This window comes from Furipterus horrens, unplaced genomic scaffold (genome assembly GCF_987537825.1).
Source record: "Furipterus horrens unplaced genomic scaffold, mFurHor1.1.pri manual_scaffold_8, whole genome shotgun sequence".
NCBI lineage: Eukaryota > Metazoa > Chordata > Mammalia > Chiroptera > Furipteridae > Furipterus > Furipterus horrens.
Window position 1 is genome coordinate 94,003,078 of NW_028327178.1, and position 25,548 is coordinate 94,028,625.

The window sequence follows — 25,548 nt, forward strand, 5'->3', positions numbered from 1 at the left end:
ACATGCTATTAAAGAACTCTGAGGATGGGGAAATTGCATCTGCCTGCAACAGTCAGGGAAGAACTCATGGGAAAGATAATATCCATCAATAGGAGCTTCATAAAGAAGAAATTACTTGAACTAAGCTGCCAAGGCAGGGAAGTACATGGCACAGCTGGATGAAGAAAAGAAACCCAATCTGGCTGGAGTGTTGATATACAAAAATACGAGAAATGAGAAATAATGTTGAGGTTGACTGTGGCAAAGATAAATGTCCATCTGCATTTAGGCACAAATGATTAACAATAGTTTAAAGGGTTACCCCTTTCCAGAGTATCTGCATCTTGAAAAGGGCCAAAAGAGCAAAATGCTTGAACTGTAGTGAATGCATTCCAATGAACAAATTTCTACTGCTGGAATGTCACATGCTGGGACTTGTACAGGTGGGGCAGGTGGAGCTTGACAACCTTTAAATCTCACCTGGCAGGCAGCTGCCTATTTACTCATTCATGAGGCTGACTCTGTTCTCTTGTCACTGGCTGAAACCCTTTTATCATAGCAAGCAATAATAATTTAAGGAATTAATTACAGCAACCACTTATGCCACTTATTGAAGGCCATTTGTTAAACACAGTAATTATTATCTCAATTTAAAGGTGAAGAAATGAGACTGTCACATTCCTTGCTGAATTGATAATCAATGAATGGCAGAGAGCCAGAATTTGAATCCAAGTTGGACTCAAAATGAATAGCTAATACTCTTAACTATTATCCTATCTCTGAAAACTTAATCCTGCCACATTTTCTTTTTCTGCTTTCACGAGTTAATATAAAGTTTCCCATTCTCTCTGGATATCCTGTTTACCTTGAAAATAATGTCAAAATTTTCCAAATGCGGGTCTTTTACCACCAAACTCTGGAGCATCTCAGAGAACACCTGAAACGTCTGCCTGTAGAGACACTGAAAAGGCACAGGGATAAGTGATGCCCCCTGATAAGAAGTTCCCCAACACCATACACTTTTAAGGCTCTTCTCATTATCTTGACACTTTACTTCAGGTTGCAGAACCAGTGTGAAAGTACTGGTAGGCAGTTTGTGAAACAATACATATCCACATTACATGGACATCTCAACATTACTGGGAACACAGTTAACTGATTTTAACTACAGTTGTGGAATTACTTTGGGGCATCAGAATGCTTTTAAAGTTTGACTTGTGGCTCTTTCTGATATCTTGAAACAAAGGGGAATAAAGTCCCCTTTGGCAATTGCTTTACCAACCAGTTTACTAGTGGCAGAAAGAAATCAAGGCCTTTGCATTTCCTCCTCTCTCTGCCTGAAAGATTCTCCTCCAGAGATATCCACACTCTGTCTTTTCAACTGCCACCTCATCAGGAAAGCTTTCCCTGACCACCTCATGTAAAGAGCCCCCGTGCCTCCCAACCACAGTAGTCGGTATCCTCCTCTTTCCCTGCTTTATTTTCTCATAGTGCTTATTACCACCTGATACTACCTTTACCAGCAGTTTGTATCTCTGTACTAGGACACAAGCTCCCTGGATCGGAGACTGTATTGCTGTTGTCCTGTTGCCTATCATGATGCTTAGCACATGGTAATCCTAAATACCTGCTCAGTGTATGAATGCTCTGCCTTATTTTAAAGCCACAAGCAAGGAAAAAAGAAATGAAGGGGAAAAGATGACAAAATAAAAATGAAAAACAAGCTATGTGATTTAACTGCCTACTCTATTCACCAGATTTGGCTTATATGGTTTTTGGCTATTTCCAAAAAAATCAAACGCACTCTCCAAGTGGCCAAACACAGCTGACCCTGGGCATGGGAACTTATTAAAGCAAAGTGTGAGTTACCTCTGAGTTGCAGGACCCAGCTGGCACCGTTTCCTGCAGCTGGGTGAGACTCTTTTCAGAGGGCAGCGTTATTATACTTTTGGTGATAAGGCTGAACAAGTCAAATCGATCTTCAGGGCCAAACAGCAAGTGGACACCTTGGTAACTAAGAAGAGACATTTTTGGATAGCAGGCTGGGAAGAGTCTGGCTTGACATTGATAAGCAGAGATCAAAATAACCCAAAAAGAAAGGGTAGACAGATTGGTGTATCATTCTGATGGAAGAGAGAAATGGCATGCTTGTCAGTGTTTAGATACATCTTGCAAAAGGTCAGAGAGAGAATTTCAGGCTCGGAGCCTCCATCCTTCTCCCCTTATCTCCACTACCTCCCCAGGAGGTCACTGGAGTGACGTCCTTCCAGTCTTTCCTCCAGTTCAACCATGGAAGAGAAGCCTGTTAGTCTAATATAGAAAAGTATGATTTTTCAAAGTGTGTTCTGCCAAGTGTGTGTCTGGGGAATGGCAGGTTAAAACAAGTTAAAACCCTTTTTAACTATAGAACTTCTCGGCACCTTTAATCAGATAATGTGCAGTACAAATCTCCAAGAAAGGTAAACAGAAGACAGCCTTTCCAAATGTCTTGGTCGGTGGAACTCTGTCATGAAGCGGACATGGTAGTAACTTTCCACTGAATATACTTTGGACAAAACTGAATTCTTGCAGATAACAAATGGTAGCATACACAAAATCAAAGTTCTTACACAAAAACCAGAGATTTAACTCCCACTTCTCTAAACAGTTTTGAGAAGTTAAAGGTATGGAACATGTCAGTTGACTCTGCTATTGGCCCTGAATGAAGAACCAGGACGCATGTGTACAGGGCACGCGGGTATCACCTGAGGTCAGTGATGGTTACCAAGACCTCCTGGTACACAGGGCCGAAGAGAGAGTTCAGGGGCTCCTCTTCCACCAGAACCTGCAATGCAAGGGAAAGAGCTTTAGGGGAGAGAGTCGAGAATATGCCAAGTCATTAGGCCAAATGGTCAGAGGTGTGGATGACCCACAAGAACAAGAGCAGGTCCTTCAGAGGGCTCTGCTCCTTGGCTCTGCAGGGCTGGCCGCAGGCGAGTGGTCAGGCTGGGAGTTTATTTTCTGGAGTGAGATCCCGAGGCCTGGCTCTGCCTCTTACTAGTTCTTTGAGCTGACACAAGTTATTCAACCTCCTGTTTCCTCCTCGTCTATAAAATGAGATAACAGCGCTACTTATCTTTGTAGGGTGGTTGTGAGCACTAAACCAGCTAATTCATAATACCTGGAAGACCTCAATAACTGTTACACAGTGTCTGTTATTCATTATTTTCATTACTAGTGATTATTCCCAGTTTAGGCATCCTAACTCCTCTTTCTACTAAACCAGCCATTTCTAATAGAGCGTCTAATATTATTCTAAGTTACTTGTCCTAGAAAAGGAGTACCTCTGAGAATTTCTCCTCCATGCGGAGATATTGACATGAGAAAAGGATAAGGGAACCGATAACATAGGTGACACCACTAAAATATTTGTTAGCCCAGTCACCGTATTTGCATGGTCCCAATAATTTGTGATAAAATTGCAATACTTACATATAGGATATGCACAATGTTTGTGATGTGACTGTGGATGAATGATTCTATGTTTTCATCATCAGGTAGACTTTGGCTGAGAGAAGACAAAGATCTTAGGAATGTCAGCTTCTCATGTTCACTCTGAATTTGTGAAAAAAATAAACAATTATATATTATAATCTCACTTGGTAATTATAGGGGGCTTTTGAAGTTTCTTAGAATGTTTTAAACATCTGACATCTCATTCAATTCAATATCAATCTTTTATTATGAGGGATGAATAAATTGCAGAGGACTGAAATTCCTTGTCCAGTGGCCCTGCCTGGGTTTGTGACCTTATTTCCCTCTCAGCTAGATTTCTAAGTGCTCCCTGATGGCTTTCCCCACCTTTAGACTTTTAAAAAAAATTTAATTAATTTATTTTTTAGAGAGAGGAAGGAAGGGAGAAAAACAGCAATATGCAAGAGAAACATCAATTCAGTTGCCTCTTGCATGTCCCCTACTGGGAATTGAACCTGCAACCTTTCAGTTTGCAGGCCAGCACTCAACCTATTGAGCCACACCAGCCAGGGCCACCTTTAGTCTTTGTTTCCTCACCTACCCACCCTGTATACTGCTGTCTGATTAAGATTTTTAAAGCTGACCTCTGATGCAGTTACTTTTAGCTCTCTTGATGTCATTAACGATTCATTATTTTAAGTCTTTATGGTTAAAATGCCAGTTCTGATTTGAAGAATAAAATCTCTTTTGTATTACTCTTTTGCTAAATATAAAAGCACTATCTAATTATCATAGAAACTTGAAAAAATAAAGTATGTATAAAGAAGAAAATAAAAGACCAATAATTCTACAATCTTGAGATAATTTCTTCCCATCTCCTCCTACCCCACTCCCTCTGCATATAATAGATGGTATAAAACTGGTATAAGCTCTAAAAAACAAGTAGCCATATATAGCAAGAGACTGACTTGATGGCCTGATTCTCTCTCACCAGGATTAGTATAACAATGCAACACTAGGTTTCTCTGCTCTAGTTTTGCCTCTCTCCAGTCTATTCCCAGCCGATTTTCTTAAAAATGCAAATTTGACCAGGTAACTCCTATAAAAAATATTCCAATAGCACCCATGGAGGTCAAGGCTCTTCCCAATGTGACCCCAGATAATCTCTTCAAATTCACCTTGTCTGGCAGCATTTTGTGTTTTAGCCAAATTAACTTTTATGCTGCCCTTTCTTGCTTCAGAAAACCTTTGCATCTTCTGAATTCTCTACACTTCTTTATGTGTAGTGTCTAAAATCTATACGTATATCCTTTAAGACTTGGATCATGCATTTTCTCCTGAAGTGGGGTCAGGTGCTCTTCCTAAGTGTATCCATAAACTACATGTGTATATTGTTATCATGGCATTTGTAATACTCTGACAGAATTACCTTCCTAATTTATCTGCCTCCCTTCCTGACTGGCTGTAGACTCAAGTTAAGGCAGGAAATGGACTCCCCTCAACCCCAATTCACTGCAGCAATCCAAGCCCATTATTAATTACAAAGAAATCCTTTATGAAATAAAGTATAAAGAATAGTCTGAGTCTACATGAAGACAAACATTCTGACTTTAAGTCTTTAAAGAATTTTATTGGTATTATAAATGTAAAGCTTGTTGAACTTTCACAAACCAAAAACATCTGTGTATATGTATATATCCAAAGGAAATGAAATCTGGATCTCAAAGAGATCTCTGCACTCTCGTGCTCATTGCAGTGTTATTCACAATAGCCAAAATATGGAAACCTAAGTGTCTGTTGACAAATGACAAATGCCTTTGACACTATGATTTAAACGCACCATGCTTCTTTGAGCTCATTAAATATGCTCTGCTCCATTCTCCCACGAGATTGTTAAAGACACCATTTCCTCTTTCTGGAACACTCACTCCAATTCTAACTTCTATTTTCTCCTATTAATTCCTCAGATCCTAGCTCAAAGATTACTTCCTCAGAAATGCCCTTCTTTACCCCCAGGTTAAGATATATTCCTCTGTTATGTACTCTCATAGAATAAATGAATAAATGAATGGATGCTTCACCTAAATAATGGAATATTGTGTTAAGTAGGATAATATAGATTTTAGTTATTGACTTAGAAGTTTTTTTCTCCCACCATTTCTGTTTATTTTTCTATACATAATTACATTCATTGGTAAGCACAGGAAAAGTCTGAAAATATATGTACCAAAATATTAACCGTAGTCATCTCAGGAGACTAGAATTAAAAAGATTAACTTTTAATTTTTATTATGGTTTTCTTAGGAATTTAATAATTTGTATAAATATAACCTATAAAAGTATATAAATATATATTACAAATATAAAATAAACAAAAGTATAAATATATATTTTATAGCTTATAAATTACTTGTATAAAAAGAAATAACAAATGTTTATAATAAAGTTGGGTAACTTGTAAAAATTGCTTGTATATACCTTTAGCTCACCATTAAAAAACTCCTGGATGAATTCAACCAACTTCTCAACAGTGGCCTCGCTGTAGGGGTCCTCGTGGGTCAGATGTCTGAACCTATCTGTGAGGGATTCCAGATGGAGTCAAGAGATGATAGAGATGTCTGAGTCTAATACCAAAAGAAAGACATCAGATGATGCCTCCACACTATGTAAAGCTATATGGTTTAGTGGGGAGAACCACTGGGCATCAGGTCCTATTCTCACCTTTATTACTTGCTCTGCCCAAATCCCTTCCCCTTTATGAGTCTCAGTTTTCTCAATTACAAATTCAACGTTCTCTAAGGGCCTCCTGAGCTACAAAAACCTTGAAGAGTGAACTGTGCTAGAGTAGTTAAGAGCGCAAACTTTACATCTCAGTTTCAGACTAGCTGGAATACTGGCTCTCTCACTTGTTCTATGCCATTTATCAAGTTAATCTGTCTGTTGGAACCTTGGTTTCCTCACCTGAAAAACAGGGTTATTATGAGGACTAATTGAGGAAATCTAAGGCTTATCCCACCTAGTATATGACCCACAGTAAGCACTTAAAAGTACATACTATTCAAATTCAAAAGTTCATGACTCTGTGATGACAAGAGCTTAAAACACAGTAGCAATTCCTTGCTGATCTCTTCCCACTTGACCAGGTTACGGTAAGTGCTTGAGGTATTTAATTCCTGACCTGGGATATACTTTGATCAAGAGCACAGGCTCCAGAGTCAGGAATCTTTGCTCTGCTTTCTTCTAGCATTCTGACCCTGTGGGGCCTTACTTTCTCTGGGCTATTTCTTCATTTCCAAAATGGAGATAACACTGGGGAACACAACTTTCGTTGAGTTAGATCTGACACTTGATTTTGACTATAACTTTTGGCATCTGAATCCAAAAATGACCACTGTTTTTCTCTATCATGTCAACTTTTTAAGGTACAGAATACCCTCCCTTTGTGTCAAAAATCATACAAAATGTACATACAAAGGAAAATAAAGAAAAAAATACCTCAATATACTATTTAGAGTTATTTTATTCATATAAAGGCTATATATTGTTACTGTAAGTCAAATTGTGTACAAGTAGCAAAGTTCTGCTACCAAACATATATATTAAGGTGTTTTATCTTTTTAAAAGACAGGCTAGGAAATGCCAAATAAGATACTTTAAACAGTCTCCTTCGGTTGGCAAAGTTTTAACAAATTGCTTCATGAGACCCAGTTTTATGTGCAGAGGTGGGAATATATTGTTTTTTCTGTCAACAAGTGGCTCATGTAAAATGTTTGGATCACCATGTTTGAGGTCAGATCTTGGAGGCCAATTTGACTCCGCCCAATGCATCTCATGAGCTCTGCTGTCCCACATACACAGAAAACATGGATCCTTGGTGTATCCGCGTTGCTGACCAAGAAGGAAGCAGACCATTTTAAGGTCAACACAGATGATTCAATTGTGCTTGTGATATTGCAACAGATCAATGACTCTCTTTATGTCTTCATATGATTCACGAAAACAAACTGAATGGCCAATTGGGGCTGCACCAAATAAATTGCCATTGTGGAGGAGGACACCCTTCAAGCTCTGCTTTGAGCTATCGATCAACAGTCACCATTCAGTTGCGTTATAGATTGGAATTCCCAATTCCTCCATTAAACGATGTATGTTATGGCAATACACAAAGCCGCCATCACTTCAAAAGTATTGCAGAAATGCACTTTCTCTTGATCAAAAGTAGGATACCTTCGCTCCTTTTTCAAGCAAGTTTTTCTCATGCAGTCTTGATGCTAGGAGTTCTGAAGCCTTTTTGGATAGTCCCAAATCTTATGCCAAATCACTCAACTCATGCTGATCAACTCCCTTACAAACTGAGTCTTCTTCAATTTCAAAGTCTTCATCATTGCTGTCACTTAGTTCTTCACCACACTCCTGTTTTTCGAAAGAGGGTAGTTCAGTGAAAACTAGCACTGGGCTTTCAGCTGAATGAGGCATGGGGCATATAGTTGATGGTAGACTAGGATACTCTATTTTACACTTGTTTTTCTTGTTATATCCTGAGTGGTTCACTATACAAAAGTAACAGTCACTTGAATGATCTCTGGACTCTCGCCAAACCATAGGTATACCAAATGGCAATTGATCACGTGCTCCCTTCGTCCACATCTGTAAACTCTCGACACACTGCTTGCACACCTTGTGAGGGGCTCAAGATTTATCTTGATCATCAAGTTTACTTTAAAATATACAAAATAGGCTTGCCTGACAAATGAGCTGATGTTTGTCCTTTGACTGGAAATGGTGAAACTGCCACAGATATAACAAAACGAATCAGGGTTGTTTAGGCACTTATGATGAGAAATAACAGAGGCAGACATGATCTGAAGGAAAGGAAATAAGTACGTATGTAAATGAAAAAATAAATTCTGCTAACTCCTTGTATACAGACAAGAACTCAGACTATACTTTGGAATATGATTCACTATATAGAGCGGCACACAACCTCTCACCACACTGCCTCATGTGTACCTGAATGGCTTAGACAAGAATGAACCTGCCGCTGGTCTCCAAGGTCATCCCTCACCCCTTCCCACTAGAGGGAGGTTTGCTCTCAGCCAATAGGAGAGCACCAGTGCTTCCCTTGATCCAGGCTCCATCCAGCCTAGAGTGGTCGCATTAAGATAAGCTGTAGAGAAAAACTTGACGTGATAGATGAAAACTAACTGCAGTTTTGAAATCAGTATGCCTATTTAAGTCTAAAACAGCTGAAAAATTGAACTCAACAGGAATTATATTAAAAATTGTTCCCCTGTGTAATAGAACCTACCTCATTTAGCTGATACAGAGCTAGCATCAAAGAAGTGCCAGCAAATATTATTCCTCTGCTCACTGAGCAATAGTAATTATGGTGGCATCATTTTCCTCTTCATGTAGCTTTGCATCCTTACTTCTTTTGTTTTGCACTACCAAGTCCCTAATCCTATTGGGCAAACAGGTTTACTATTTCTCTCTTAACTCACCTATCATCTGAGGGTTTCTACCACTCAATTTTTACAGCCTCTTCTGCAAATTCCTCCCACTGCCTGCCACATTCTTGTCATCTAGTAGGAGCCATGTACTCATTCACCTCTTATCTTTGCACAGGATTTCCTTCTGCTTGCACATCTCCCTTCTTCTCCCCCGCCTTCCCTTACCTCACATTGCATATCAAACTCCTACTTGTCCTTCAGGGCTCAGCTCCAGGATGCCTTTCCTGAATCCCCTCTTTGCCCATTTTGGCTAAGTATCCTTCTAGCTGCTAATAAAGCTCTCTATATTTGCTCCTTTCCCCCACCTCCATCCCCAATCACACATATTATACTGAGTTCCAATCATTTGTTTATCTGTGAGTATATTGTCTGTGCTGTTGTCCACTGCTCTATCTCCAACAGCTAGATCAGTGTTTAGAGCACAGGAGGGCTTCAATAAATACCTGTTGAATGAATGTACAAACAAATGAATGTAGTTCATCAAACACACCACGGTCTTTCCTGTCTCATGCATATGCTGCTCCACCTACTCACAATGCTCTTCCTGCTATTTCTCACATGGGTTGTTCTTTCATGTCTTCAAGACCATATTTAGGTTTAAATAGCACTCTCTCAGACAGGTGTTCTCTGACAAATATGGTTTAAATTAGGTTCCCGTCCCTTTATTTAATTTTTTTTTGTATTAGTCCCTTGTTTAATTCTTTCATAGTGTTTACTACAACTTATAATTATTTTATTTACTGTCTCTTTACTTATTTTGGTCTATCTCAGCACTATGATGTACATCTGTGAGGGCAGAGACCATGTTGGTCTTGTTCACTGTTATATGCCCAACAATTGGTAGTTAATAAATGTCTGTAGAATAAATGAAAGAGTTACTCTCTAGCTCAATCCAGATTTCACCCACACCTACCTTTCCCTTCTCAGAATCCTTCTAGCACTTATACTCTGTGCAAGTTGGCAGGATTATTTGTTGCAGGACCAAGTTTAGTTTCCTGTATGTCTAGAATAATGAATTTTATCTCATTTTGCCAACCACATTCCAACATCTTAAAGTCAGGGCCCAAACTCATTGTCAAAGTCTAGTCAAGGGCTGGTCACTCAGCCACTTGACTTGAGAAGAGATGCCCCTCCCCTTTTCCTTATCCTTTTCCCTGTTCACCTGTAACTTCAAGGCTACTTGCGTCCTTTTTAATATCCTCTAAGTTGCTTAGCTGCAAATCCACACTTCCTGAATCACTGTCAGAAGCATAAGGGATCACTACTTCCCAACTGCAGATCCTAGGAATAAAGAGGGAATTAGAAAAAATTAGTTTTCAAGACTGCCTCTGTCTCATTACTCAAGTAAAACCTTAGATGTCACTTTTTCAGAGGCATTTATTGATCACGAATCTAGGTTAAGCAGCCTCTCCCCACCTCGGTCCTATAGTTTTCTTATTTTTTCATAGTGTTTAAGCATTACCTACAGTTATCAAGTTAATTTGTATTGTTTATTGACTGTCTCCCATTAGACTATAAGCCCCATGAGGGGAGAAATCTTATCTACATGGTCATAGTTGTATTCCCCAGCACTTAACATACTGTCAGCTTCATGGGGAGTGAATGTAGAGGTAAGAAATACTACACCACTGTTAAAAAGAGATTGAGGTATAATACCCCACACCACCTCCCTCAATCCCACTTACCCTTTCCTTTTTTTTTCTATAGCACATGACACCTTCTAATATATGACTCACTTATTTGTGACAGCTTTTGGATAATAGTTTTTCAAATACTAGAAAAGTATTTCCTCAAGTTTTTGTGCTATTCACGATGCAAAGTCTATAGACATAATACATTTTTAAGTTTAATTTCTATTAACATTTTATCCACCATTAGGCTTAGATAATAACAAAGCAATAAATTGTTAACCTAAAAATAAAATGGCCTTTCAAAATGAGAGGCAAACAAGTATTTATTTGTGATCAGTAAGCATAGCTACTTGGGAATCAATTCAGGTGGAAGCTCAAATCATGTTCCAATTAGGAGACAAAGACAATGTGTACTTATGAGAACGGGAAGGGGAACAATTACATTAATAGAAGGAAAGCATCTCTATTGGTGAAGATATTATAGTGATGTTAATTCTAAACAAAGTTTTTAATTTTCAGTCAAGTAGTCATCGGTTATAAAAACTGCCTTCTTTGTTATCTTTGGGAAATAAAGTTGTTTAGGCCCAGTGCAAAAGTTATTTTGTCCTGTTTTCATGTCCCAAAGGTTTGAGACATAAGATGACAAGGCAGTTCCTCTGGCATGGCTGCTCCAGCTCCTTTTAAAGTGGCTCCTTTTTTTAAAAAAAAAAATTGATTACAAAATGATGAATTTGATTTTCTTTCTTTTTAAAATCTTTTATTTATTGATTTTAGTGGGAAGGAGAGAGAGAGAGAGACAGAGACAGAGAGACCGCTTTGTTGTTCCTCTTACTTATGTATTTATTGGTTGTTTCTTGTTTGTGGCCTGACAGGAGATTGAACCCACAACCTTGATAAATGGGGATGATGTTCTAACCAATTGAGCTACCCAGTCAGGACTGAGTTTGGTTTTAAATATACTTAATTTCATTGTAAGTTTGTATAATTTAATTTTTCTAAATAGCTGCATTTAACAACCAATCAGCAAATTCCTGACAAAATCAACAATTGGCTTTAGCAAACCTGTGTGAGACTCTGCTCCAGCACACTATTGGTTGTCTTACTATTGAATGAAATAGTTCTTTATATATTCAAGACCAGTACTGTCCAACAGTACTTTCTGTAATAGTGGAAATGTTCTATAATTCTGCACTGTCCAAATGATATCCATTAGCCACATGTGGCTATTGGGCACTTAAAAATGTGTCTAGTACAAACTTAATTTTTATTTTTAGTTAATTTAAATTCAAATGTAAATATTTACATATAGCTATAATCTACCATACTGAACAGAAAAACACCAGACATAGCAAGAACTGACTGCCGATTTGAGATAATCATATCTGGGGCACTAATAGTGATAGTAAGAGTTATCATGTTGTGCTTACTTCGTATGTTCATAGTAGTTAAAAGCACAGATTATGGAGTCAAACTGCCTGGGTTTACATCTTTCAGCTTCCTTCTCTAAAAAATGGAATAACAGTACACACCTCACAGAATGGTGATAAGGACTAAATGAAATAGTGTACGTAGAGCCCTTAGTACACTGCCGGGCTATCCTGATAACCCTCAATAAATGGAGTTAATTCTTAGATAGGTCACTTCCATTTTTCAGCCTGTCACTTCAAAATCTTGTAAACTTTGGCTAATAGACTGCTCAAAGAGTTATGAGGAGTCACTGACAAAACACAAATGCTTTGCAAATCAGATAAAATGTCATTCGCAAGTCAGTTATTAACAACCAAAACAATATTTGGAGGAAATTGCCATAATTTTCCAAAGCAGGGGGGTGAGGGAGCTACTTTCGAATACCGACCACGCTTCCCACCAGATCCTCATTTCTTTAAAATTGGCCGGCGGCACTGCCGACAGAGTGACAGGCGACCGACCAACCAGAGGAGGCCCCGTCTCGAGCCCGCCTTGAAGTCTCGTCCAATAGCATCGCCGTGGCTCCCGGAATAGGACCGTTGCGGGGCGGGCGGTTCCAAGTGGGCCCCGGTGCCGGGGGAAGCGGCCCTGTACGCAACGACTGCGGGGCGCTTTGCGCGCGAGGACTGGAATTCCAGCCGTGGCTACTGGGAGCACCCGGCCCAGCGGAACAGCGGGGACTGACCTGTGCCTAGAGCCCATCTCAGCACGCGGAGCCTGCCGCGAGTCCCCGACGTCCCCTCCGGCGCTCTCCTGGAGCCACTTTCCCGAGCGGAAGTCAACCTGTGTTACGGGCCCTTTTGGGACCTGCACGGAGGAATGGCGTTGCCGGGTGAGGTGTTGCGCATGGCTGGACGGCGGGGCCCCGCGGACCGCACGTCTTAGCGAGTGGGCCGGTGCCTGCAGAAGGCTAGTGTTCGCCACTCGGGAGCCGGTTCTGCGGGGTCCCCTTCCTCTGCGGGACAGGGGCATGGACTCCGGCTCTCTTGGGGTTGAGGGTCTGACGGAAGGCTGGCGAGCGGGTGGGACTGTCCGGGGCCCGAGGAAGGGTTGGGGGTGGATGTGGTGACGAGCTACGGGTACCCCCGAGGACCAGCCGGGGACCGCGGCCATGGTTAACCTTAGGTCCGGCTTCACTCATTCATTTGGCTCGCGCGGGCTCCCGGGCCAGGCGGCCTAAGAGTGCGCTTTTGGCCAAGCCACCCATTGGGCCATAGCTTCCTTTTTAGTGAAAAGGGCAAAAACAAACAATCAAACAAAAATCACCTCTCTGGGAGATTAGAGAATAAGTAATGAAGTTAAGATTCTCCGGGTGCAGACTTGTAGTCTGCCATGTATTCGTTAGGTGACCCCACCGCAAGTTACTTAACCCTTGTGCACCTCAGTTTCTCATCTGTAAAACAAATTAGTCACATTGTCTGCCTCGTAAATCACCTTGTCGTTAAATGAGATAATCTCCGTGCATAGCTTAGAACTGTAAGTGTCACTAAGGAAGCACTCATTAAAATTATATGCAGTGCCAGTTAACGAGTGGTCACTGCAGGTTACAACCTCCTGTTGTGTCTCATGTGTACTGTTATTATTTCCACTTGACAGACAGGAGGGAAGAGGGAATCCCAAGAAGGGAAGTAACCAGCCCAAGGTAACAGTGTCAGGGGCTTACTGCTCCATTATTTAAGATGAGGGTTATAGTGGTGTTAAAGACAAACTTTGGATTCAAACTGCCTGCCGTCTGAGTCTCAGCTAGTTATGTATCTTAGAGCAAGTAACTTCCTGAGTCTCAATGTCTTGGTCTGTAAACTGCGCTTACTTGGATGTTGAGGATTTAATGACTACATGCATGCAAAGGACTTAGCTTACTTAGTATGGGCATACCTGGCCCATGTTAAATATGCAAATTTCAGCCAAGAAAGTTATTGTTTTCATTAATGGGAGGTGGGAAGATTAGGATCCTGACACAGGTGCTATGTTAGGGTAATTCACAGTCTAGCTGGGAAAATGCTAGATAGGCTTTAGTCACTCACTAGATCTTAATATATTGAGTCCATACATGTGCACAGGCCTTGGGGATTCATTCAGTATTATTATCTTGACTCCCATTCTCTTGCGTCATTCTATCCATTAGCAATTCTGGCTTTAACTGTGAATTTTAGCCAGACTGACCACTTCTCACCACCTCTACTGACGTCACTCTGGCTTGGACCACCGTCATCTTTTACTTGAATTATGGCAACAGTCTCCTACCTGGTGTCCCTTTTGAGGTCCCTGGTCCTGTATAGTCTCAGCACAGTATTATTTATTCTCAGCACAATGATCCTGTTAAAATGTAAGTCCTCTGCTCAAAACTTTCTAGTGGCTCCCATCTTTTTCAGTAAAAGCCGAAGTTCCCACAGTGGCTTACGGGGCCTTCCGGATTTAGCCTCTGTTGTCTTGTCCTTATGTCTCATCCTTTCCTTACTCATTAGCCATGCTGTTCTCTCTGCTAATGTAAATAAACACCATATATGCTCCCAATTCAGTCTTTGAGCTTGCTTTTCTTCTTGGCCTTGTTTCCTTCCAAGTATCTAGGATTTGCGCCTTTTCGTTCAAGTCTCCCACAGTATTTTTATTTCTGACTTGGCCTACCATAGTTAAAATTGAAGCTCTTCTCAGATATCCCTTCTGTGCTGTATTTTTCTCTGTAGTATTTTTTACCTTTTAAAATGACAAATAATGCATCTAAATTATTTTGCATGGTATTTTCCTTTTCCCACCAGAATGTAAGCTCCATGAGGTGGGAGGTTTTTCTTTTTTCTGTTTCCTGTTGTATCTTTTAAGACCACAACAATGCCTGGTGCATATTAGGCATTCAGTAAATATTTGACGCATGAATACTCCACATTATAGATGTCAAGTTTTTCTTAAGAGCTTTTACATTCTTTAGATTATTTAATACACACAAGGACTTAAATAGAACTAACTTTCCTGCTCCAAGGTAGGCATCCCTTCTATATCATTCTTCAAAAAATAGTGAAGTTTGAACACTATAGTTAGACCTGGACTTGAGTCCAAGATTGGCTATGTGTAAACTACTCTGGTCCTCAGTTTTCTTACTTGTAAAATAGATAAAATGATTCCTTTCTTAAAGGACTCAAGTTCATACTAAGTTTGACACTGTAGACAAGGGATTTAGGACCATTAATGATAGGTTTGTGATTACTGTTACTTGGATGGCAGACAGGTAATGGCACAGCGCATTCAAAAGTGTGTGTGTGTTTTAATGAAAAGTAGAATGTACCACTCCTGTAACTTTCTCCTGTTCCCTGGGCATAATAGATGAGGATTAATTTTATTTCTATTTATTTAGCAAATGTTAATTCAGTATTCCTTTGTGCTAGGCAGTGTGCAAGACTTGGAAATACTGGAATGAACAAGAGAAAAAGTCTATGCAGAGGCATCAGACCTTACCCTACTAAAGTTGTGGAAAATACTTTATAGAAGTACAGGTTGTTATGAGTGGATATGGCAACAATAACAATTTAGCTAACATTTAGATAGCCCTTATTAAATGTCGGTAACTATTCTAAGATTTTTGTGTATTAACTCAGGTAATGCTCTTAACCTTTAGGGGCAGATACTATGATTAATCCCTTTTTACACTTGAGGAAACTAAGGCACAGGCTGACCGAATTGTAATTGCCATAGTCACATTGCTAATAATTGGATCTAAACTCAGCTGCAGAGGCCATGTTCTTTACTGCTTGGGACCTAATTCAAGAGAGGGCTATTGGGGGGTTTATTAAGGAGGAGATACTTGAACTGGAATCTGAAAGTAAAAATTAACCAAAGTTTAAATAGGAGAAAGCATGAAAAAGTGCTGGGTAGGGAAGAATATGGTTCCTCAGAGGAACACACAGGAGGCCGAAGAGCCACAGATGGAGGGAAAAGTGAGGGAAGAGATCTGGGTGAGAGGTGGGCAAGGCCACGATGAGGATTCAGGGTTGGGTCTGTCCTGAGAGGCATAGGAGTTGCTATTGTACTTGAAACGGGAATGGCGTGATGAGTCCTATGCTTTAGACACACGGAGGCTGCTGGGGGGACTGTCCTTCAGATAGTTGAAGACAGTACCCACCACTTCCCCAAAGACTTCTCTTTAGTTTAAGCCCCCCAGTTCCCTTACCCTTCCTCACATGGTTTCATTCCTAGACCTTGTGGGCATCATTGTTGGAACTCTAAATAGAACTTGGAAATAGTATCGAGTGTGTTCAGTTGTCGTTTTCCCCCCAGGTTCAAGCACTGTCTTCCTGTTGGCCCTGACAATCATAGCCAGTGCCCAGGCTCTGACGCCCACTCACTACCTCACCAAGCATGATGTGGAGAGACTGAAAGCTTCGCTGGACCGTCCTCTCACAAGTTTAGAATCTGCTTTCTACTCCATCGTGGGACTCAGCAGCCTTGGGGCCCAGGTGCCAAATGTAAAGGTAAGGCTTCTTTTGTCTTGGTGGCCTCATCCCTTTGCTGTGTTCCTTTGTGTACTTCATAACTGCCTTTTGCTCATTTGAGAATAGTCAAGGTTCATTCAATATAATAAATACTTCTATCAATCTGACAATTTTTTTGAATGCTTAATGGATGTTTAGGACCTTGTCAAGGTGTTTTAGCAGAATATACAGAAGAGCAAGTCATAGATCCTCTAGAAACTTTTACTGCAGCTCAGAGTGGGACTGTACCATATCACATGTACTCGTTAAGTGCCCTATATGTGTGGCTAATAAGTAATAAAGGATTGCAAGATGGCAGGGGGCATTCAGATTTATTTTAGGAACAATCTTAAGTGAGTTTACATTTTATTCATTATGGTAGCCTGGATAGCTAGGGTAAGAAATTAGGGACAGGCCTCTCATATATAAGCCTTGTGTATTATTTTTTTATGGTTGCATAACATATTACTATACACTTAGCAATTTAACACAGTACTCATTTATTAGCTGATGGTTCTGCAGGTCAGAAGTCCAGGCAGGCTGGGCTGGGCATACAGTGATGAGCCAGTCATTATCACTGCCTTTAGAGGGCTTGCAGTCTAGTGGAAGTTAAAAGAACAGTAACTCTTTTGTTTCAACCTTTCTTTATGGAAGTTTTCAAACATTCACAAAACTGATGAGAACATATAGTGACCCTCTTTGTTCCATGTGCCAATTTGAACATTTATTCACATTTTGCCATTTTTATTACATTTACTCTACCTTTCCCTTTTCATTTTATTTTTTTTTCTGGAGTGTTTTAAAGCAAATACCAAGCATACCATTTTACTTGTATCTCTAATGGGAACTACTTTAACATAATGACTATCCTTTTATTTTACTTAGCAAGATTAACAATAATTCTTTAATGTATTTTAATTCCTAGTCCATGTTCAATTATCTAGCGTTATCTCAAAAAGTTTGATTAATTGGTTTGAATCAAGCTTTAAAGAAGGCTCACATGTTGCATTTTTTGCCCTCTCTCAAAGCTCTTCTTGTCTGTAACACTATTCCCCAAACATACCTTTTATTTGTGGAACAAGCCAGGTCACTTATCTTAGAGAATTTTCCACATTCTTCCTTTGATTGTATCTTCATGCTGTTTTTGAAATATCTCCCTCTCTCTTGTATTCCTGTAAACTGAACTTTTAGGCTTGATTATATTCAGGGTTAGTTTTCTTGGCAGAAATATTTCATAGGTTATGCTGTATAGTGCCTATCGATAAATAATACATAGTATATAGTGTTCTACTTGTAAGTTATGATAAAGTTGGATCAGTAGACTTAGGTGTTGTCAGACTAGTCCCTCTCTTATAAACGGTATATAATAGGACTTTTTCAAATCCAGTCTGACAAGCTCTGTTTTTTTAATTGGGGAGTTTAGTTTATTTACACTTAATATAACTGTTGGGTTTAAACCTACCATCTTGTTGTTTGGCTTCTATTTATTCATTTTTTCTTCCTCTTTAGGTTTCTTAAAAAATATTACATTCTATCTCTTCTTTTGGGTTTTTAGCTCTACTTTTTTAAAAAATAAATAAATTTTGCTATAGAGATTGTAACGTGCACTTTAATCTGTCACAGTATACTTTGCATTATTTTGCCACATCATGAATAAGAGAACCTTATAGCAGTATATTTCTGTTTAAACTCCCATCATTGTGCCGTCGTCGTCATACTTTTTACTTTCTTTCAAGGGTCACAGCCTTGTGCTGTCTGTTGTCTAGTGTCTCATCTTCATTTTTTTTTTTTCAGTTTTATAGTTATTTATGTCAGAAGGGTGAATTCAATACCTTTAATACTATCATGGCCAGAACTGACAGTCCAATTTGATCTCCATCCACTGAGCCACACCAGCCAGGCCCAGAATTTATTTAGGTGAGTTCAGACAATGTCTGGCACAGATATTGCACTGCACAGAAGGCCTCCAGTATCTGCACGTGGCCGAGGGAAGAGAGAACAAATTGGGAAAGTAGTGGAGTAGTCTTGACTAGTAGAGTTTTTGTTTTCAATTTTTCAAAAAAGATATTTAAAATTTATTTTTAGGGAGAGGGGAAAGGAGGGAAACATCAATGTGTGAGAGAAATATCGATTGCTTGCCTCTTGTAGGCCCCCAACCGGGGACCTTGCCCACAACCCAGGCATGTCCCCTGACCAGGAAGTAAACCAGTGACCTTTCAGTTTGCAGGCTGGTGCTCAATCCACTGAGCCACACTAGCCACGGCAGAGGTTTTGTATTGTAAGATGTAGGACATAAAATAGGAATATTAGGTTAATGTGAAATATGGATGGATTTCAGTGTCAGGTGCAATTATTGCTGGTGTTCTTCAAACTTCTGTAGAATCATAGGATTCAGTCTAGGGAGATAATGGAGTGAGGCACTTTCAGCTTAACCAGAGCAGTAACTTTGGAGTTCCACATGGAGTTAGTTAGGCAGAACACATACCCCTAAAGGTCTTCTCTGCTAATGTCGTGAGTTTGAGGGTATGACTGTCAGAGCTGAAGATTTAGACATCCAGACAGTGGCAGTGCAGTGTGACTTGAGGGTACTTGCATGATTAGGCCAGCTGTGGCTTTATGTATATAATCCACACTCTAAAGTCAGGCTGCTTGGCTTCAAGATCTTGACTTCATAGCTGTACAGTTGAGTGACCTGTGCAGCTTACCACACCTTTCAGAATCTGTGTTTTCTCATTTGTAAGAGGGTGATAATAATACTCTCTTGCTCACAGCTGATGAATGTAGGGTAGCTAGCATGGTGATGCTGTGTGGTAAGTACGTAATAGATGTTACCTCTTATTTTAGATTGTATTTATTTCTTTTTTGGAAAGAGGGAAAGGGAGGAAGAAAGAAAGGGGAGAAACAGCAATGTGTGGTTGCCTCTGGCATGCCTCCAACTGGTGGCCTGGCCTGCCACCCAGACATGTGCCCTAACTGGGAATTGAACTGGTGACCTTTTGTTGCAAGGCGGCACTCAATCCACTGAGCTATACTAGCCAGGGCAGTATTACCTCTTATTAGAGCTTTATATAGAGTAGCAGTTAATGTATATTGATTGATGTTTTATGTTTTTGCAAACTGTCATTCCCATTGCTTAATGTCGAATGGAAAGAGGGTGTTCAGCAAATATTTGTTGAGTGAATGAATTGTAAACTTTAGGTGAATAGAAATGAAAGCTCTCTAAAGGTGCCTCTTAATCAGAAAATACATGGGTTAATTATACACTTCATTCTTCTAATCACTTATGAAACGTGCTGTGGTGACTATGCAGTGTGTGCATTATAAGTAGTAGAAGGAAGAGAATTGTATGGATGTTTCAGAGCGGTTGAACTTCCTTATTAGATGTGCACACTGAATACATACATTGAGAGAGTTTCCAGCCACTTCCATGTCCTGCTTGACTTGTGGCTTTCAGCTGAGTAGAGAGAACTCCCTCAGCCCTCTGCTAGATGCACTGCATGGGTTGCTCTTACACATGGGTTCTTAGGGGAGATTTTGGTTATTTTGACACAAGAAATTTTAGCAGCAAAACTGGGAGGAATGGGGTTTAATAAGAATATGAGAATAGCAAGCAGCTCTGAGAACAGCAGAGTGAGGAATGAGAGTTGATTTTAGAGGGATTGACAAATTCTGACCCTTGGGGTCAAATCCAGCTTGAAGCTTTGAGAGTGAAGAGTTATGAAGAGTGAACTTTTTCATTTTGATAGTCGGTTACCGTATATTTTAAAAAATAACCATGCCCTGACTAGTGTGGCTCAGTGGGCTGGGCATCATCCCACAAACCGTGAGGTTGCTGGTTTGATTCCTGGTCAGGGTATGCCCACTGGGGGTGCACAAGAAGCAACCAACGTTTCTCACATTGATGTTTCTATCCTTTTCTTTCTCTCTTGGGCCCTCTCTCTAAAAATAAAAAAATCTTTAAAAACAAGCACATGAGAATGGTGATTTTATGGATATTATGGCTTAGATTTTTATAAGACTTAAAAATAATGGGGGTTTTGTATTTGTTTAATAAAAATAAATAAATGGGATACGTACCATGGCAAAATTGTGATGGTTGTATTTACATGAGTGAAATCAGGAAGCATTAGACAGTGTTCGTGGGTTGTCTGTCAGTCAGCCCAGCACTTTCCCTTTCTGTAAACTGAGGATGACAACAGTACCTACCTAACAGGGCTGTTGTAATGATAAAGCGAGATAATAAGTATAAAGTGCTTAGCTCAGTGTCTGGCACATGCCGAGTGCATATAAAGGTTAGTATATCTGTTTCCAGTTCAACAAGTGCTGAGCACTGTTGAGGGCCAGACATTCCGTTGGTTTCTGCGATAGAAAAATCAGACATTTTCCAGGCAATAGTCATTTATGGAGCATCTGCGTGTGCCAGGCATTGTGCTGAGGGCGGAGAAGACAACAGAGCTCGTTATCTAGTGAGTGACAGGCACCAATATAGTGAGACCAGGTGCTGAGTACAAAGAGACACATGGAATGTGTGGAAAGTACTATGGGAGTTTGGCAGTGGGAGTGGCTCACCACCCTGCCTGCTAAGAAAACTTACTATAAGCCCAACATTGCACTGGGCAAGTTGCCATCTGTGCTGGCTGCTGAACAATTTATTTTGTGAGTTTCTGCTATGTCCTAGGCCTGGTGCTAGGCACTGGATTCAGTGCTGAGCAAAAAAGAGAGGCTCTGCTCTCTTGGAACATAAACTCTAATAGTGAAGATAGGTATTAGTCATGTAATCACATATATGCGTGAATACTTGTAACACTATTTGGTAACTTCTATGAAGATGAGATAACTGATATTATTATTAATAGGGGACTTCTGTAGATGTAACATACTTTGACCTGGTCAGGGAATGCTTTCCCAAGGAAATCCTGAACTTAACTCTAGCTCTGTGTCCACCTAAGTTACAGCTTCCTGAGATCAGGAACTTGGTTCATTTTATTTGCTGTGGATCTCCAGTGCCTAGAATAGCACCTGGCATGTGGTAGGCACTCAGTAGCTGTTTGTTAAATAAAGGAAGGTATGATTGATCTGAATTCTAAAGGGAAATTTGGGGTTAACTGGGAGATAGGAAAATGGGATTTCAGGCAGGGGAATAGCATGTGCAAAGGACCTGTGCAGGTAGGGAGCAGGTTACATTTGAGAGAATGAAAGGAGGCCATGTTGAACAGAGAGTAGGGGAGGGGAGTGAAGCTGTAGAGAAATGCTGGGGCCAAGTCTCAGTGTCTTGGTGGCTATAGGAATGCTCTTTCTCTAAACAACACTTGGTTTTAAGCAGCAAGTATCAGGATCCACTTTTCATTTTGAAAAGATTTTTTTTTTCTGCTTTGTGGAAGACTGACTATGGCAGGGGGTACAGGGCACGATTGAATGCAGAAGGGATGCAAAGGATAGCACCCCAACTTCTGGGGTTTGCTGCATGGATGGATGGGTAAACCATTCCATGAGATAGGAGTACAGAAAGAGAATTAGGTTTGTTCAGGAAAGATCATGAATTTAGTCTTCAACATGTTGAGCTTGAAATGCCTTGAGTCATGTAAGTGGCCGTTGAGAGAAGTCTGGGCTTGGGGTACAAATCTGAGAATGATCTGCAGTGAGGTTCTGAATGAAGCCATGAGCATTAATGAGATTGCCTAGGGAGAGAGGATGGATGAAAGTGGGGAGCTGCCAGAGAAGTGGGACGAGAGCCAGAAGGGCGGGGAGGAATCCTGGAAGGGAAGAGGAAGCAGATGTTTCAGAACGAGAGAGTGGTTGGTCTGTCCGGTGCCGAGGGAGTGAGCACTGGAAGATGTCCTTTGGCTTTTACAGTTGGGAGGCCATGTGTGCATGATAAGGCGGAAACCATGTCGGAGGGAATGGGTGTGGGGTAGTGAAGACTTAGGCATAGGCCACTCTGGAGAAGTTTGGCTGTATGAGAAAAGAGAACGTAGAGAAGGATCAGGGGAAGTTTTATTTTAAAACAAGCCTTGAATTTTCTTAGTACATTACAGGAGTTGCCAGGTGAGAGGGAGAAGCTGAATAGATGAGATGAACAGGCCTCCAGATGGACAGAATGGCCGTGGGGATTTAAAAGTGCTTGTTGGATCTTGGGGGCAGTGAGTTGGACGTCCAGAGCGGCTGGAGCAGAGGCGTGTGGGGAAGTGTGGTAAGAAGCGCACGTGGGAAAACTGAGTCTGGGTACAAAGCACCTGGTGTGGGACTCTCACTGGGGTAAGTCTCGATGACATGACACCGTAACCAGGTCTGGTGAGATGACAGCGCATCATCTGAGAGGCGATGAGTGGTGGGGAGCTGTTAATGGAGCAAACAGGGCGAGGAGAGGGCAGATGTGAGCAAGGTTACTGCCTTTTCTACAGGACTTGGTTCCTGATTCAGTTCAGGGAGTTGGGGATAAGAGTGGGTAGAGGAAACCACTGATGTTCTCAGCTCAGGAGGATGTTTAGATCTTTGGAGTATTAGCACAGGGCACAGAAAGTCGAGGGGAGCAGATAGGAAAATGGGCATTTAGAGCATGATTTTCAACTTTCAGTTGGGAGGGCAGTTGGAGGTGGAGGTATGTATTCCCGGATACCGTGTAAAATGTCCTCATGACTGGCCCTCCCTCTCTGCACCAACTTCATTACCACACGCCCAGCTCTGCTTGGACTTAACTCAGTTCAGAGAGTGTTTCGTCGGGTCCTCTCCCACTTCTGCTGCTGTTCAAGCCAGGCTGTCAATGCCATGACCTTGGAAGCCACTAACCACTGGAACTGTTTACCTTAATTTAGTCTGTGCACTGAATTAGAATAGGCATGATGCTGGTATTACTTCAGAACAGATCATTTTTAGGGGTTGTCTGAGAGTTAGAGTTTGTAGCTCAGACTCTGGAGCCAGGCTGCCTGGGTTAGTTAGAATTCTAGCATCTCTGTTAAGCACTGAGTGACCTTGGACAAGTTACTTTGCCTTTCAGGCCTCAGTTTTCTTTTCTGTAAACTTAAGATAATAAACGGACTTCCCTGGCTGGGTAACTCAATTGGTTAGAGCTTTGTCCCAATATGCCAAGGTTGCAGGTTGGATCCCTGGTCAGGGTGCATACAAGAAGCAAAAGTAAGTGAACAACAAATTGATGTCTTTCTCTCTTTTTTTCTCTCTCTGTCTCTCTCCCTTCCTCTCTCTCTCTCAAATCAATTTTAAAAAGTTAAAAGAAAATAGATAATAAGAGGACCTGTGCACAAAATGCACTTACAACAGTACTTGACACATTTTAGGTGATCCAAAAGCGGTAGCAGTGACCATGATCATTGTTTGGGGGCTCAGTGCTTTCGTTTCATTGCTGAACACCAGATGGCAGCAAAGCACAGGTCTTCGGCAAAGCACAGGTCTTCAGCTGAAAGGACTCCTTGAATAGATTTAGGTAATACAGAACAGCTAATTGAGAAAAGCAGCAATCCATGGCATGGCTCGCCTTGCCTTACTCCCTGCCCTACTTCCCAGAAGCACCCACTTTCAATGGTTTTTATTACCATTTAATTTTGAGGAGCTGAATTTTATGTTACCTCCGTGAAAATATTTAACAATATAGCTATTAAACAATATTTCTTGGAGTTTGATATAGTAAAAATAGAACATGTTTTATTATGAGCGTACTCTGTGCCAGGCACTGTGAAAGGGGTTCATCAAGTTTCTGTTCTCAGAAAACTTAGGGGTGGGGGGTTGTTGGAATAGTGTGGTAAGTGCTTTGGAGGAGCACTTAAGAGGGAGGGCAGGTGGCCTGTCCTGGGATGACGGTCGGTGAAAGCTTTCTGCAATCGCTGGGAAGGATGACATCTGAGCAGAAGGGGACATAAGACCGGATTTGGCAAACAAGTAGGACAAGAGATAGGTGTTCCTGGCAGGGGGAGTAGCAGGGTCAGAAACCTAAATGATGGGAGCGTAAGATTTTGGAGTTGGAGATGGGGTGTGACGAAGCTGGCACAGAGAGTAAGGGTCAGGCATGAGCGCGTTTTATGCTGTATCAGAAACGTTCTGCCTTGTTCAGAGGGCAATCATAAGGAACCACCTGAGGCTTTTCACAGCAGAGTAAGATGGTAACATTTGTATAGTATTTTGTATAGATCCCTCCTGAAGCGGCATGCAAGGTAGATTGAATGACTTGAGACCAGTTAGGAGATGCTTGTAACACTGTGGTGAGGAATGGCAAGGGGCCTGAACTAAGGCAATGAGAGGAGGAGAGGGTGGGGATTGGGTTTGTGAAATGAAGAGCAGACAGACTCAGTAGGCCTGCAGGGTAAGGGAAAGGTCAAGACCGAGTCCCAGGTTTCTGTTTTAGGTAATGGGTGTGTGCTGAGGCCGATACATGAGCTGGGCAATCCAGGTGAGGAATTGAAGGTTTCAAGCTCATTTTAGTTGTGTTGAACTTGGCTTAGCTTTGTAGATACCTAAGTGGAGGCCCCTGCACAGCTGGAATCAAAGGAGCCACTCTGCCACTTAATAGCTTTGTCACCTTTATTGGTTTCCTTACCAACTCAAGGCCTTAGTTTCTTTTTCTGTTAAATGGGGATGATATATGTTCATTAAAGGGAGTAGTATCGTAAGTACCCAGCACAGGTTAACCAGAGCCGGTGATCAGTGGAAGTGGTTTCTTTCCTTCCTTTCTAGGATTCATAGGGACTGGAGTTCCTCCAGGTTTGTCACTCCGTCTTTGAAGTCAGCAATTTTGGGTAATACAGTGTTCTGTGGAAAATACTTAAAAAATGAAATCTTCTGTAGCTCATACTTGAAGCCATCATGTGGTAGTTAGGATTTTGTCATCTGGAAAACACGGACGCTTTTCCCAGCGCCATGTAAGTCACCACTGCTTGTTGACTGTTTCTTCTTTCTAGGAAGCATGCACCTTCATTAAGGCAAACCTCGACCCCAGCAGTGTGGCTTCCCTGTTCTACGCGGCCCGGTCCAGCCAGGCGCTCTCAGGCTGTGAGGTGAGTCCGGCTTCCTCCATTTATATTTACCTTAAACTGTAAAGGA

The 25,548-nt window shown here is 41.1% G+C and overlaps 2 protein-coding genes across 3 annotated transcripts in view; one reads left to right on the top strand and one right to left on the bottom strand.

Moving 5' to 3' along the window:
• The window catches only part of MROH8 (maestro heat like repeat family member 8), a 41,636-nt gene extending 28,562 nt beyond the window's left edge, over positions 1-13,074 (bottom strand). The window contains 7 exon segments of the mRNA XM_090286374.1: positions 845-940; positions 1,849-1,993; positions 2,724-2,803; positions 3,451-3,573; positions 5,911-6,056; positions 10,105-10,223; positions 12,726-13,074. Coding sequence (XP_090142500.1) covers positions 845-940; positions 1,849-1,993; positions 2,724-2,803; positions 3,451-3,573; positions 5,911-6,056; positions 10,105-10,223; positions 12,726-13,012 — 996 coding nt within the window. The 5' untranslated portion in view covers positions 13,013-13,074.
• Positions 12,588-25,548, top strand: part of RPN2 (ribophorin II) — a 51,443-nt gene continuing 38,482 nt past the window's right edge. For both annotated transcript variants that reach the window (XM_090286372.1, XM_090286373.1), the window contains exons 1-3: positions 12,588-12,872; positions 16,307-16,500; positions 25,407-25,502. In XM_090286372.1, the coding sequence (XP_090142498.1) occupies positions 12,860-12,872; positions 16,307-16,500; positions 25,407-25,502 (303 nt within the window). In that variant the 5' untranslated portion in view covers positions 12,588-12,859. The remainder of the gene's footprint in view (positions 12,873-16,306; positions 16,501-25,406; positions 25,503-25,548) is intronic.